The following is an 11,997-nucleotide window of genomic DNA, read 5'->3' as shown; positions in this document are numbered from 1 at the left end:
GGGGAGCCGCGCGGAGGGCGCGGGGGGCGCGGGGGCACCTGGCGCGCCCCGTCCTCCACTCGGCGCGCGGGTCGGCCACCGTCGGGCGCACGCTGCGAGCGGCCGAGAGCGGAGCTGGCCGGAGAGCGCAGCGGGCGCGGAGCCCCGCAAGCCGCTGGCGGGAGGCCCGAGGGAGACGGCGAGCGGGTCTGGGGGCCGAGAGGGCGGGGTGGCGGGGCCGGGCGGGCGGCGTGGGACGTAGTGGGGACGGCCAGGCCCCCGCTCCCGGGTGCGGAGCGACCCTGCCGTCCAGGGGGGGCCGGAGGGCGGCGGGGGCGGCGGGGGCGATGCCGCGGCCGGGGAAGAGCTCGTACAGCGACCAAAAGCCGCCCTACTCGTACATCTCGCTGACCGCCATGGCCATCCAGCACTCGGCCGAGAAGATGCTGCCGCTGAGCGACATCTACAAGTTCATCATGGAGCGCTTCCCCTACTACCGCGAGCACACGCAGCGTTGGCAGAACAGCCTGCGCCACAACCTCTCCTTCAACGACTGCTTCATCAAGATCCCGCGGCGGCCGGACCAGCCCGGCAAGGGCAGCTTCTGGGCGCTGCATCCCGACTGCGGCGACATGTTCGAGAACGGCAGCTTCCTGCGGCGCCGCAAGCGCTTCAAGGTGCTGCGCGCGGAACACACTCACCTGCACGCGGGAAGCACCAAGGGCGCGCCGGGCGCGGGGCCCGGAGGGCACCTTCACCCGCACCACCCGCACCACCCGCACCACCCGCACCACCACCACCACCACCACCACGCGGCCGCGCACCACCACCACCACCACCCGCCGCAGCCCGCGCCGCCCCCGCCGCCGCCGCACATGGTGCATTATTTCCATCAGCAGCCTCCTCCCGCCCCGCAGCCGCCGCCGCACCTCTCGTCGCAGCCCCCGCAGCCGCCGCCCCAGCAGTCGCAGCCGCAGCCGCCGTCCCACCCGGGCAAGATGCAGGAGGCGGCGGCGGTGGCGGCGGCGGCGGCGGCCGCGGCGGCGGCGGCGGTGGGCAGCGTGGGGCGCCTGTCGCAGTTCCCGCCCTACGGGTTGGGCTCGGCGGCCGCCGCCGCCGCCGCCGCCGCGGCGTCCACGTCGGGCTTCAAGCACCCGTTCGCCATCGAGAACATCATCAGCCGAGACTACAAGGGCGTGCTGCAGGCCGGCGGGCTGCCCTTGGCGTCCGTCATGCACCACCTGGGCTACCCCGTGCCCGGCCAGCTTGGCAACGTCGTCAGCTCCGTGTGGCCGCACGTGGGCGTCATGGATTCGGTGGCCGCGGCCGCCGCCGCCGCCGCCGCCGCCGCGGGGGTCCCCGTGGGCCCGGAGTATGGGGCCTTCGGGGTGCCGGTCAAGGCCCTGTGCCACTCGGCAAGCCAGAGCCTGCCTGCCGTGCCGGTGCCCATCAAGCCCACGCCCTCGCTGCCGCCGGTGGCCGCGCTGCCTCCGACGCTCACGGTGTCCGCGGCCGCGCAGCAGCAGCCCGCGCCGTCCACCGTGTGCCCGGCCGCTGCGGCCTCGCCAGCCGCCTCCCTGCTGGAGCCCGCCGCCCCCGGTGCGGCCCAGAGCAAGGGCAGCTCCCTGCACTCGGTGCTGGTGCACTCCTAGGGGAGCCGGCGGGCTGGGGGGTGGGGGGCGGGGGGCGGGGGGGACGAGCGCGTGCGAGGACTCCTGGCCCCGGACCGCCCGGGAGGGAGAGGGCCCCGAGGCTGGGCGGAGCGGGCGAGCCAGAGCCTTGGCCGCCCAGCAGGGGCTGAACTGAGAAACCCGAAAGTGGCTTCTCCGGTGGTCTGAATAAACCTCACACTTCTGTTGTCTGTGTTTATACCATGTCGTACAATCAGATTCATGAAAGGCAATTTTCAGGTAAGAGTTTCTATTGTAATTAATAATGTAAGTCAGTAAGTTATGGGGCGGGGAGGGAGCGAAGGAGTTTGGGGAGGCCTCGTTCGCTGGCAAATTGGAAATGGATTTAGACCCTCGCTCCGGGGAGCAGAAGCTGGCGAAGCTAAACCCCCTGGGGAGAAATCCCACCGAGAATGACCCTTTAAACAGACCTCAAGCCACCAAGTTTCTCACCCAGGGCGGCGGCCTCTCGTGAACATCCAAGACAAAACTGCTATTCACTGAGGAAATCTCGTTTTATTTAAAACAAGGAAGAGAGAGAGCATTTTCATATCGTTATTTTGCTGGTCAGTTAAATAGGCGAGGACACGGTATCATGAATAGTCTCTTTGGGGGAGGGGGGAAGCAGTGGGAACTCCACCAAGGATCTTGGGAAACAGTTCAGTTTCTTGCTCTGACCCGGGGGTCGAGAAGGAACAACTAAAGCAATTAGTTTGCACAAAGCAGAATGGCAGCGGCTTAGGGAGCAAAGCCCCAGATTCCCAAAGTAAGGTTCGGGGAATCAAAACCAAAGAGACACAGTAAAGGCAGCTTTTTACCTGCAATTCGTTAGTGAATCAATCGGATGAGGCGTTAAGGAGCCCCCAAATCATGTTAATTCCCCCGATCGTTCCATTTGGGATTTTAAAGGGAAAAAAATTACTTGCATCACGGGATTTTGTTCCTCTAATCACGAATTCAAGAAGAACCTGCCACATCACCCAAGAGTAGCGCTCTTCTCGCTTCCAGAAACGTTTCTTGCGCTTGCCTTCCAGCCTCCAGCCTCGGGACAGATGCGGGAGGGTGACCCGGTCACTTCTGCGCGCTGCGGTGGACTGGGTTTTCCGAGTGCTGTTTTGGGCGCCTACGACTTCCAGGCGAATTCATCAGTTTCAGTTCGCGAATGGAAAAGAAATTTGCCGCTGTCGCCCCTTCCCCTTTATTCGAGCCCCAGGAATAGCACTTTACTCACAACCAACTTTTGGGAACGAAGGGGGGCGGGTAGGGAGGCGGCAGCTGCCCTTTGCTTCTGAGTCACCTTTGGCTCGTGTCCGCGCCGCTTTCGGGTTGTGACTTTGTGACAAGTTCATGTCTGCGGGTGTTGTACGCGGTGTTCTCCATTAAAGCTTCTCTCTGGATCTGCCGCTGCCCGTGTGAAGATGTGTCACTTCTCAGGAGAGGCGGCGGCGGTTTGAGTGCCCCCTGGGCGGTCAAGGGACTTTACGAATCCTCCCCCTCCCCTTTATTTCTTAACTTCAGAGCTTCACGGGGGTGAGTTCCCGGGAGAGCAGCCACCAGGGACAAGCTTGCACCATTGCTCCTTTCATCCGCTGGCGCAATTACCTGCTGGAATCCCACCCCTCCCTACGCTGGTTTCCTGGGCGCTAGCTGGCCCCCCGCGGTGCTGGAGACCGCGTTAGCAGACACCCGCAACAGGGAGTTTTGTTGTTGTTCCCACCTGAGGTTCGCAGTAATCCACCATCACCACCATGCAACACCCTTTCCCTTTCCAGAGGGCGTGGAGGGCGGGCCACAGCCGGGGCCTCGGCACCCTCCGATAGGTGCCCTGCGGCGCCCCCTTAAGTCTGCAAGGCAGAGCCGGGGCGGGAGAGTGGGCGCCAGGTGGCTGCCACCGCCACCGCGGCCGGCCGACGGGAACGCGGAGCGCGGGCCCCGCCACGCAGCCGGGGGCACCTGTTGCACACCCGCTCGGGGCGCGTCCTCGGCGAGCAGGGCCTCGGGAGGCGGCGGCAGCAGGGGGCGCGGAGCCGCACAGCGCCGGGCCCCGGGGAACCCGCGGCCGCGCGGCGCGCTCTCCCCGGAGGGACCCCGCGGGCTGCCGGGGCTGTCGGGGGAGCCCGCTGGGCCCGGGGCAGCCGCGGCCGGGGGGCCGCTCTCCAACCTGCAACAGGGCTCCAACTTGAACCCACTTCCCTCTGCCCAGCGGGCACGACGGAAGGCAACTCTAACCTTTCATCAAGAGAATAAAAGGCCAACAAGACGACCTGCGAACCGTAATGACAGTGGGAGGGGGTGGGGTGTGTGTGTGTGTGTGTGTGTGTGTGTGTGTGTGTGTGTGGAATTTTGGTTACGACTTAAAATAGGTGTTTCCATGCACCCCTTATTTACAAGTTGCATCTCAGAGTGCCGCTAAGTTTTGGTGTCGCCCAGAAACAAGTCTCAGTTTAGGTCACTGCCTCCTTGAGAACTGAAACAAGTCCAGTGTATCCTCTTCTTTCAACTTGAGACTCTGCAAGGTTTTCTGCAGGGTTTTGCACTAGTCGGATGCTTTTTCCTCTACACTAGTCTGATGCTGTCGAAAGAGAGAAAAGAAAGGGGGACACTGGCATGGGGGTCACAGATTTGGAGGGACTTGAGAGTCTGGCTTCTTTGTCCTCCTCTGGGTGAGTTGGTACCTAGAAGTCCTGGGATCAGGACTCCTAGTTTAGGTGACTCAGTTGGCTGGAAGAAGGGGGACACTGGATCCCAGAAGTTTGTTCAGAAGAACACCACTTCTTTCTTGTCCACCTGCCCAAAATGTGTGCTTTTTAGCAGTACCCAGGGCCCCACTTCCAGGAAAGGGATGTGGCCCAAAGTGTCCATTAGCACCCAGAGAGCTGGCCTAAATGATAGCCCCTCCTGAGAAGAAATGAGCCTGTGGGCCACAGCAGCCAAGAAATGAGCAATTGACCCTCACAGTTTTCCTGGACTTTCTTAGCCATTGCCATGAACCCCTCCTACCTCTGTGTGGAAAACAAGATTGTTTTGTGTTTACTGGAAGGAAAGAGAAGAAAGAGAAAGGGAGGCAAAGTGAACTTAGAGATGATTCTACTCAATTTTTTTTTTTTTTTAATCCAGGAGGAGATCCAGGTGCCCAAAGAAAGCAATGCATGGTATTGAGAGCAGAAAACCTGGGAATTCATATAAATAAACAAGGATGGGGGGAGCTTTCTGCCAAAGTTGTGATCCCAAGGGAGGGCTCAGTTAAAGCCCTGGACACCAACAATGTCCTGAAGACCCCTCTTAACTAAAATGGGATCTGCAGTCCAACCGTCACTGTATTATGTATTAAGGGCTTTATCCCCTTAAGCAACCACCACCCTGTTCCCAAGCCAGGAACCTGGCAGGATTAGTCTTGGCAGACCTCCGAGATACCAGCACTGGGACAACTCCAGGCCTGAGGCTCACTGCTCATCACCAGAATCAGATTTTCATACCCATGTGCAAAAAAAAAAAAAAAAAAAAATCCATCTAAAGACATTGGAAGCAGATTCTGTGCTTATTTAAAACACGTTAATAGGGGTCAAGACATAAAAAAAAAAGTATTGTCCTCGTAATAATCAAAGTATATAGAGAACTACAAAAGCTAATAATAATAAATTGATGGTAATATTTTGGTAACCGTCTCAATTAAGTGTGTGATCTCCTCTGATCTCACAGTATTCCCTCTCTAGCGACAGGTTGGAATAGAGGCAAAGTAAACGCTAGAGAGATGTGAGGTGCAGATAGAGACACTTAAAAACTTATGACCATTTCAGTTCACACATTTAATAAAATCACTCCTTACATGCTAAGTACTCAGGGAGAGAATATGAACTTCCATTCCTGGTTTCCAGGATGATAGAAAAGAATGTGGTTGCTTAGCCTGTGTCCCACTTATCTGAATGCACACAACCTTGTACAAGATGGGAAGAAGCAAAAAGAAAAGAGAGATTTCAGTGTAGATATCTTTGTAGACTGATGAAAGGGGAAACAACCTGGAGTCATCCATTTGATTGTATTTCCTTGGGAAACTGAGACAAGAAGGAAAGGCAGAGGGAGGACAAAGCTATTTTAGCTGTGGCCTGTAGAACAGGCTCTCCTGTAAAGGCCAGAATCGGCACAGTTGGCATCTGGCACTTAGGAAGCCTGTCAGCCAAGCTGGCTTGTGGTCAATTATCTCCTTAAGTAGACTGGCATTAGTCCAGCCAGGGAGAAGGGCTGGTAGCATCCAGAGGAATCAGAGCCAGTTAGCTGGAAGTGGTACTGCTGGACTCCAAGTATCTTTGCATGGTGGGTTTGGAAGGCTGATCAACACATCTCCTCCCGGGATTCAAAGGTGACATTTGCCTGCTTGGCACTAGTACAGAAAGATTCCAGAGGAGTATGGAAACAGAATGCCTTAGGAGAAAAAAAAAATGATCCTCAAAACCACCAATTCCCCCCGTAAACTGCATTCACTGACAAAATTCACCATTTCTCATAAGCACAAAATTATACATAGAGAGATCTTGGTAAAGTGTGATGGGATCTGGTTCCTCCACTGGACAAGAATTCTCATTTTTCATCGTACCTGACTATGAAATGGGCAGAAAAGATGGTTTGGGGACATATTCAGGCTCGGATGATGTGGCAAGGGTTTGAAGTGGTAACAGTGTGAAGTGGACTGTTGGGGGGGTATGATTCTGCACAGGAGTGTAGGGGTAGAGTAGAGTTGGCATTGGAAGAGGCAGAGCAAAGAAACGGTTTCAAAAGCCAATGATAACCTCTTTATAGGTAAAAAGGCAGAGCAGGGGTTCAAGTGGAGGTGGGAAGTCCTTGAATTCCAAAGGGCAAAACAGTTTCTTCAAGTCCAACTTTTTCATTTTGTTCATTGAAAGTATTTTCATTAACTTTATCTGTCAAAACTGAAATGCTACCTTATACCCTTTGGGGGAGATTGAAGAGATCTGCTTGGGATTTCAATTCAGTCTTAAACCATTGTTTAAATGGTATGAGTTTGGCGAAACTCCAGATGTACTCTGTCCCAAGCACTTTTTCCCCTTAACTATCCCCTGTGTATTTTAAGGAAAATTTAAGCCACATGTTGCTCTTTCCCCCTTGCATCCAAATGTAGTTTTATTGAATTTTAGCATGGTCCATGAAATTCAAATTCTGAGTTTTAAACTATAATATATTCATATGATCTACAACGCAGTCACATGATATGCACATATATCATTAAGCAGAAAATAAAGCATCTGAGAAGTATAGTTGTATTATTATAGTAACATTTCTTAAGACTGAAGAACCATGTTGAGAATGCCATATTAAAAAAAGGATTTTATAAAATTATCAAAAAAGTCAGGAAAGCTAACTCATGAAAATATCTTTAAAAGAATACTGCTAAGAAGATATTTTGATTGTGTTTGGTTTGCTCCAAATAGTTCTTACCTGCCATAGGAACAGGTCTTTTGTGTGCATGAGACACCCAGGCTTTGCTTGTAAGTCACAGATCTCATTATTGTGGCATCATTTAAAAAATGCATTGAAATAAGCTTTCCCATCTGAGCCACTTCCAGCCCTGTCAGCACCTTCACAGACAGCCTGTTTTTACTGTTACTGTGGATCAATGCTCAGTAAGAAGGGAGCTGGAGAGCTGGAGTCCAGGCCCAGCTGAACTAGATTCATTCCAGAAAGGATCCACAACATTGAACCACACAGAGGAGCAGGGAAAAAAAAAAAAAAAAAAAAAAAAAAGAAGGGTGGGGGAGGAGGAAGAGAGGGAGGAAGCAAGGAAAGAAGCAGAGAGAGAGAGAGAGAGGCAGATATGTGCATCTATACTGACAAAGCAATAAAAAAAATTATAATTTTCTAACCTAATATTGCTTTAGTTTTCTCTCAGGAAACTGTAGATCAATTCTTTCAATATATATGTCCACAACACTATTTACCTGAAATAATCCTGGTTTAAAAACAATATCTGTCTTTTCTTAAAAATGTTTCTTAGCTAGAGAGGACAGGGCATTGTATAACTAACTGGCAGCCTCATTTATTGTCTAAAAAGAAGAGGCTATAGTCTGCCTAAGAATTCATCCCAAGTGAGAATTTTGCAACATGAATTCTGTTGCAATTTATTTTATAGAGATTAACCTACATCCCCCCGTAGGGGAAAGTTTAAATAAGTGATGCTATTTATATACTATGGAATATCATGCAGCCATCACAAATAATGCTTATGAAACTTTACTCATATAGAAAATGCTTATGCACCAAATATGAAGAGCAGTACCTTTAGGTTGCTGAAATCATAAGTCATCTTACTTTTCTTGTTTTCCATATGATCTCGATTGTTTTATTGTCTACATACACTGATCATATTTTACCTCTACAACCAGGGGGAAGATTATTTAAAGGTCTATCCAGCCAGTACAACTAGCATTTCAGCAATATATGAATTATTATTATTTTTTTTTAAATTTATTTATGATAGTCACACACAGAGAGAGATAGAGAGAGAGAGAGAGAGACAGGCAGAGGGAGAAGCAGGCTCCATGCACCGGGAGCCCGACGTGGGATTCAATCCCGGGTCTCCAGGATCGCGCCCTGGGCCAAAGGCAGGCGCCAAACCGCTGCGCCACCCAGGGATCCCGAATTATTATTTTTTAATGTAGCCTCTTAAGTGTGGGGAAGGGGTGCAGAACTGACTGATTAAAATGTACTTTAAAGGCAAAGAAGATGTAATAGGCAGAGAGGTTGGAACCACACACATCTTGCTGTCCTCCTGCTGTGCCTTTGACATTACTCCCCCACAGTAGACCCTTCTGGTGGGAAGAAAAGGAGCTGTCACTTACAAATTTTGACTCTTGGGGAATTTTGTGAGAATTGCTCTCCCATAAAACTAGAATGAGAAACTGCAAAAGGGCTGAAATTACAAACAGGGCTTGCTAAAAAATAAATCTCAGGCTGGTTTTTTTCTCTTTTTTTAGTAATCTCTGTACCCCACATGGGGCTCAAACTCACGACCCCAAAATCAAAAGTCAAATGCTCTTCTAGCTGACTCAGCCAAGCACCCCAAATCTCAGTTATTCTGTTACTTTTTCTACTAGCTTTGTCTCTTCTCATCTTTCACATTGCATAAAGGTTTGGAGTAGCCTCAAAGTCTTCTTGAAAATAGGCAGGTAATGAGCACTAAGCAAATACATTCTGCTGGTTTAGGCATTTCCTCCCAAATGAAAAATAATAATACAGTTTTCCAAAATAGTAACATACTTTTCCTTTTTCCTAGTTGGCAAATCTTTTTTGTGTAGTGACAATGTTTTCAAGAGGAACATTTAGATACTATTTGTTTGTTTGTTTGTTTGTTTTGATACTATTTGTACTAGCTCTAGTAAACCTGTATTGTGTCTTCCCTGTCTATACCGAAATCATTTCTTCTTTTCAAAAAAAAAAATGCAGAAGTCTGGGTGCCTTGCTAGCTCAGGCAGTAGAGCATAGGACTCTTGAACTTGGGGGGATGAGGTATAGCTCCCTTGTTGGGTGTAGAAATTACTCTTTTAAATTTTTCTAAAATTTAAAATTACTCTTTTAAATTTTTCTTAAATTTAAGTTTAAAAAAAAATTAAATTTAAAAAAAGTCTACCAGCAAAAAACTACCCAGAATATGTACATTTTCAGAAGATCAATCATGCCTCAATTATTTTTTTTTTCATGCCTCAGTTATTATGCCAGAAGCCTGATTACCTTTAAAAATGGCGACTGGTCACTGAGATTTGGTTTTTTAAATAAGTTATACTGGAGAACTAAAATTGTTGAAATTATAAGACTGAATTTTTAACCCAAGACAGAGAGAATCAAAGTATGATCAAATATATCTCACTTCACCAGCTTAGAGAACAAAATAGCATCCTATTTCTTTGATATACAAAAATTTTGAACCCTCATCCCAGTTAATTACTGGAAGACATCTTTTCCCCTGCCAGGGGACGGACCCCACAGGCCTGGTCACTCTCACCTTACGAAGAAAAAATGAAAAGCCAAATCAGTCTGCTAGCATTGCTTCTCAAACTTGAGGTGCATGTGAATCACCTGGGGAGGTTTTTAGACCACACTCTGCTGGGCCCACCTCCAATGACTCTGATTCAGCAGGTGCAAAAGGAACCTGGGATTATACATTTCTAATGAGCTGGGTGGTGCTTATGTTGCTGGGCCCAGATCACTCAAGTTCTGAGCTAAACGAGATTTTTTTCATCAGTTTACCTCAGTAACTGCCATCTTAGTCCATTAGAGATATCCAAATAACTTTGAACTTCACAGAAAAGGCATTAGTTAGGATCTCTTTTTTCTCTCAAAAACTCAGTAGTGCTGGGGCGCTTGGATAGTACTGTTGGATAAGCATCGGATTCTTGGTTTCCATTCAGGTCCTGATCTCAGAGTCATGGGATTGAGCCTTGAGTCAGGCTCTGCACTCAGCATGGAGTCTGCTGGAGATTCTCTCTCCCTCTCCCTCTGTCCCTCCTGCTCGTGGTCTCTCTTGATATCTCTCTAAAAAAATAAAATAAAATCTTTGGGGGGAGAAAAGAAGACTCACAGGTGCCTATCAAATTTCCTCATCCTTTTCCCAGCTAACTATTATATACTAATACACGAGGAAAACAGAAAAACCCCATATGCCCAAGTTGGAGCACTCCCCACGGGAAGTCACATCAGGCAGGACAGAACAGTCGGATTGGAAAGCAGCAATTTTCTTATTTCATCAGGGAGGCAGCTGAGGCAGCAGCTATTTGACAAGCAAATAATAAATGCTAAAGCTAGAAGATGGTTGTCTTCTCATTTTTCCCACCTTTACATCATAAGCCAACCCCTTCACAAACACATTTTAACCAATGGGCTTAAGGAACTACTACTTTGCTTCCTTAATTATGTGCAATTATGTTTGCAGACCACGTTTCCCCCTGATGCTTTATGTCTACTATTCTATATAGGGGAGATAGGCTTTAGTCTGAGTTTATATGTACGCAGCCTTAGATCTACAACTTGCAGGATAGAGCTCACTCAGATGTCCAAAGAAGGCATCAATTTAGTGACTCACACTTTGCCTAAAAATGGAACCATTCAACCAAATATTGACAAAACTGCTTTGTTTTCATAGCATGCATTCTAAAAAAAAAAAAAAAATAGGGTGCATTCTAACACAACAAACGTGACCAGGACTTGAGCTAGGGTGCCCTCTGACCCTTGAGAGTTCATGAAATTTTCTATAGCCTCATCCGCTGTCCTGTGACAGACTCACACCCCTATCTCTCTGGGGACTTGTAGTCAGTGGCTTAGGAAGCATAGAAGGTATAGAGGAGGCTTTGTTGCTCTTAGTTATCTCTGACTTAAAACTCTAGCTCCCAGAGACCTGGTTCACTTTAAGGATCATCTCAACATAAAAGCATACTGCCCCCTTTATTTGCAACCATTCCAGGTGCAAAAAGCATGAAAAGCAAATGCCAATGTCTTGAAGATTTGACTTTACCTTACTTCATTGATTTAAATATTTATTATTCCTAAGAGAGAGTACTTCTATTCTCTCTCTACCAGGACTTTCTCTGATTGTCTTTGCCATCCAGTCGAGTCTTAGAGTTTGCTTGGCCTTGACTCTCTTCTTGGTCTATTTGATCTCTCCCTCCTCCCCAGCTGCTTACTTTGCCCTTCACCCTACTCCACCCCAAGTCCTACTAACTTCTTATGAGGGACAGTTTAATTCTCTTTCTTTGTAGACTGTGGCCATTGGGTACCTCCCCTCCACAGTAAAAGTGGTCTCTCAAGTTCTTTTTCTATATGAAGACAGTTATTTTTATAAGAAGAATTAAGATGTTAGCTATTAAAATCACAAGGGTTTTTTAAAAAGATATTATTTATTTATTGGAGAAAAAAGGGCAAGGGGAGCACAGAGGGAGAAGCAAACTCCCTGCTGAGCAGAGAGCCCAATGTGGAGCTTGATCTCAGGACCCTGGGATCACGGCCTGAGCCAAAGGCAGACGCTTAACTGAGCCACCCAGGTGTCCCTAAATCACAGTTTTAAATCTAACTACCCACACATCTCCATCCCACAAGCGTTTATTCAATACTGTAGTGCAGGAAATGTGCCAGGTGCTGACATTCCCTACTGCGCCAGTTATTTAGCTATTGTCTCTCATCTCCAAGCCTACCCTTCCCTGCTCTTCTCTGTGATGCTGGACCTGGGACTTCGCAAACCACATTTCCACTTTGCTTGCTGCCTATATGTTGAGTCCTGGTAATATGAGGCTCTAGTGGCAGTTAGCAAGGGTGGAAAAAGGAGGGAATTGCTCCTTTCCGCTTGTTC

General features: G+C 49.1%; 1 protein-coding gene across 1 annotated transcript; it reads left to right on the top strand.

The window, feature by feature from the left end:
* The first annotated feature begins 326 nt into the window (after positions 1-326).
* Positions 327-1,631, top strand: FOXB2 (forkhead box B2). Its single transcript, XM_025421891.3, has one exon. It carries the CDS (start codon positions 327-329, stop codon positions 1,629-1,631), a length of 1,305 nt encoding a protein of 434 aa, XP_025277676.1.
* The last annotated feature ends 10,366 nt before the right edge of the window (positions 1,632-11,997 follow it).

This window comes from Canis lupus, chromosome 1 (genome assembly GCF_003254725.2).
Source record: "Canis lupus dingo isolate Sandy chromosome 1, ASM325472v2, whole genome shotgun sequence".
NCBI classification, from domain to species: domain Eukaryota; kingdom Metazoa; phylum Chordata; class Mammalia; order Carnivora; family Canidae; genus Canis; species Canis lupus.
This window is presented reverse-complemented; position numbering and strand designations above follow the sequence as displayed.

Bases quoted from the DNA above. Each gene is read 5' to 3' on its own strand.
- FOXB2 (XM_025421891.3), top strand. From the start codon at position 327: ATGCCGCGGCCGGGGAAGAGCTCGTACAGCGACCAAAAGCCGCCCTAC.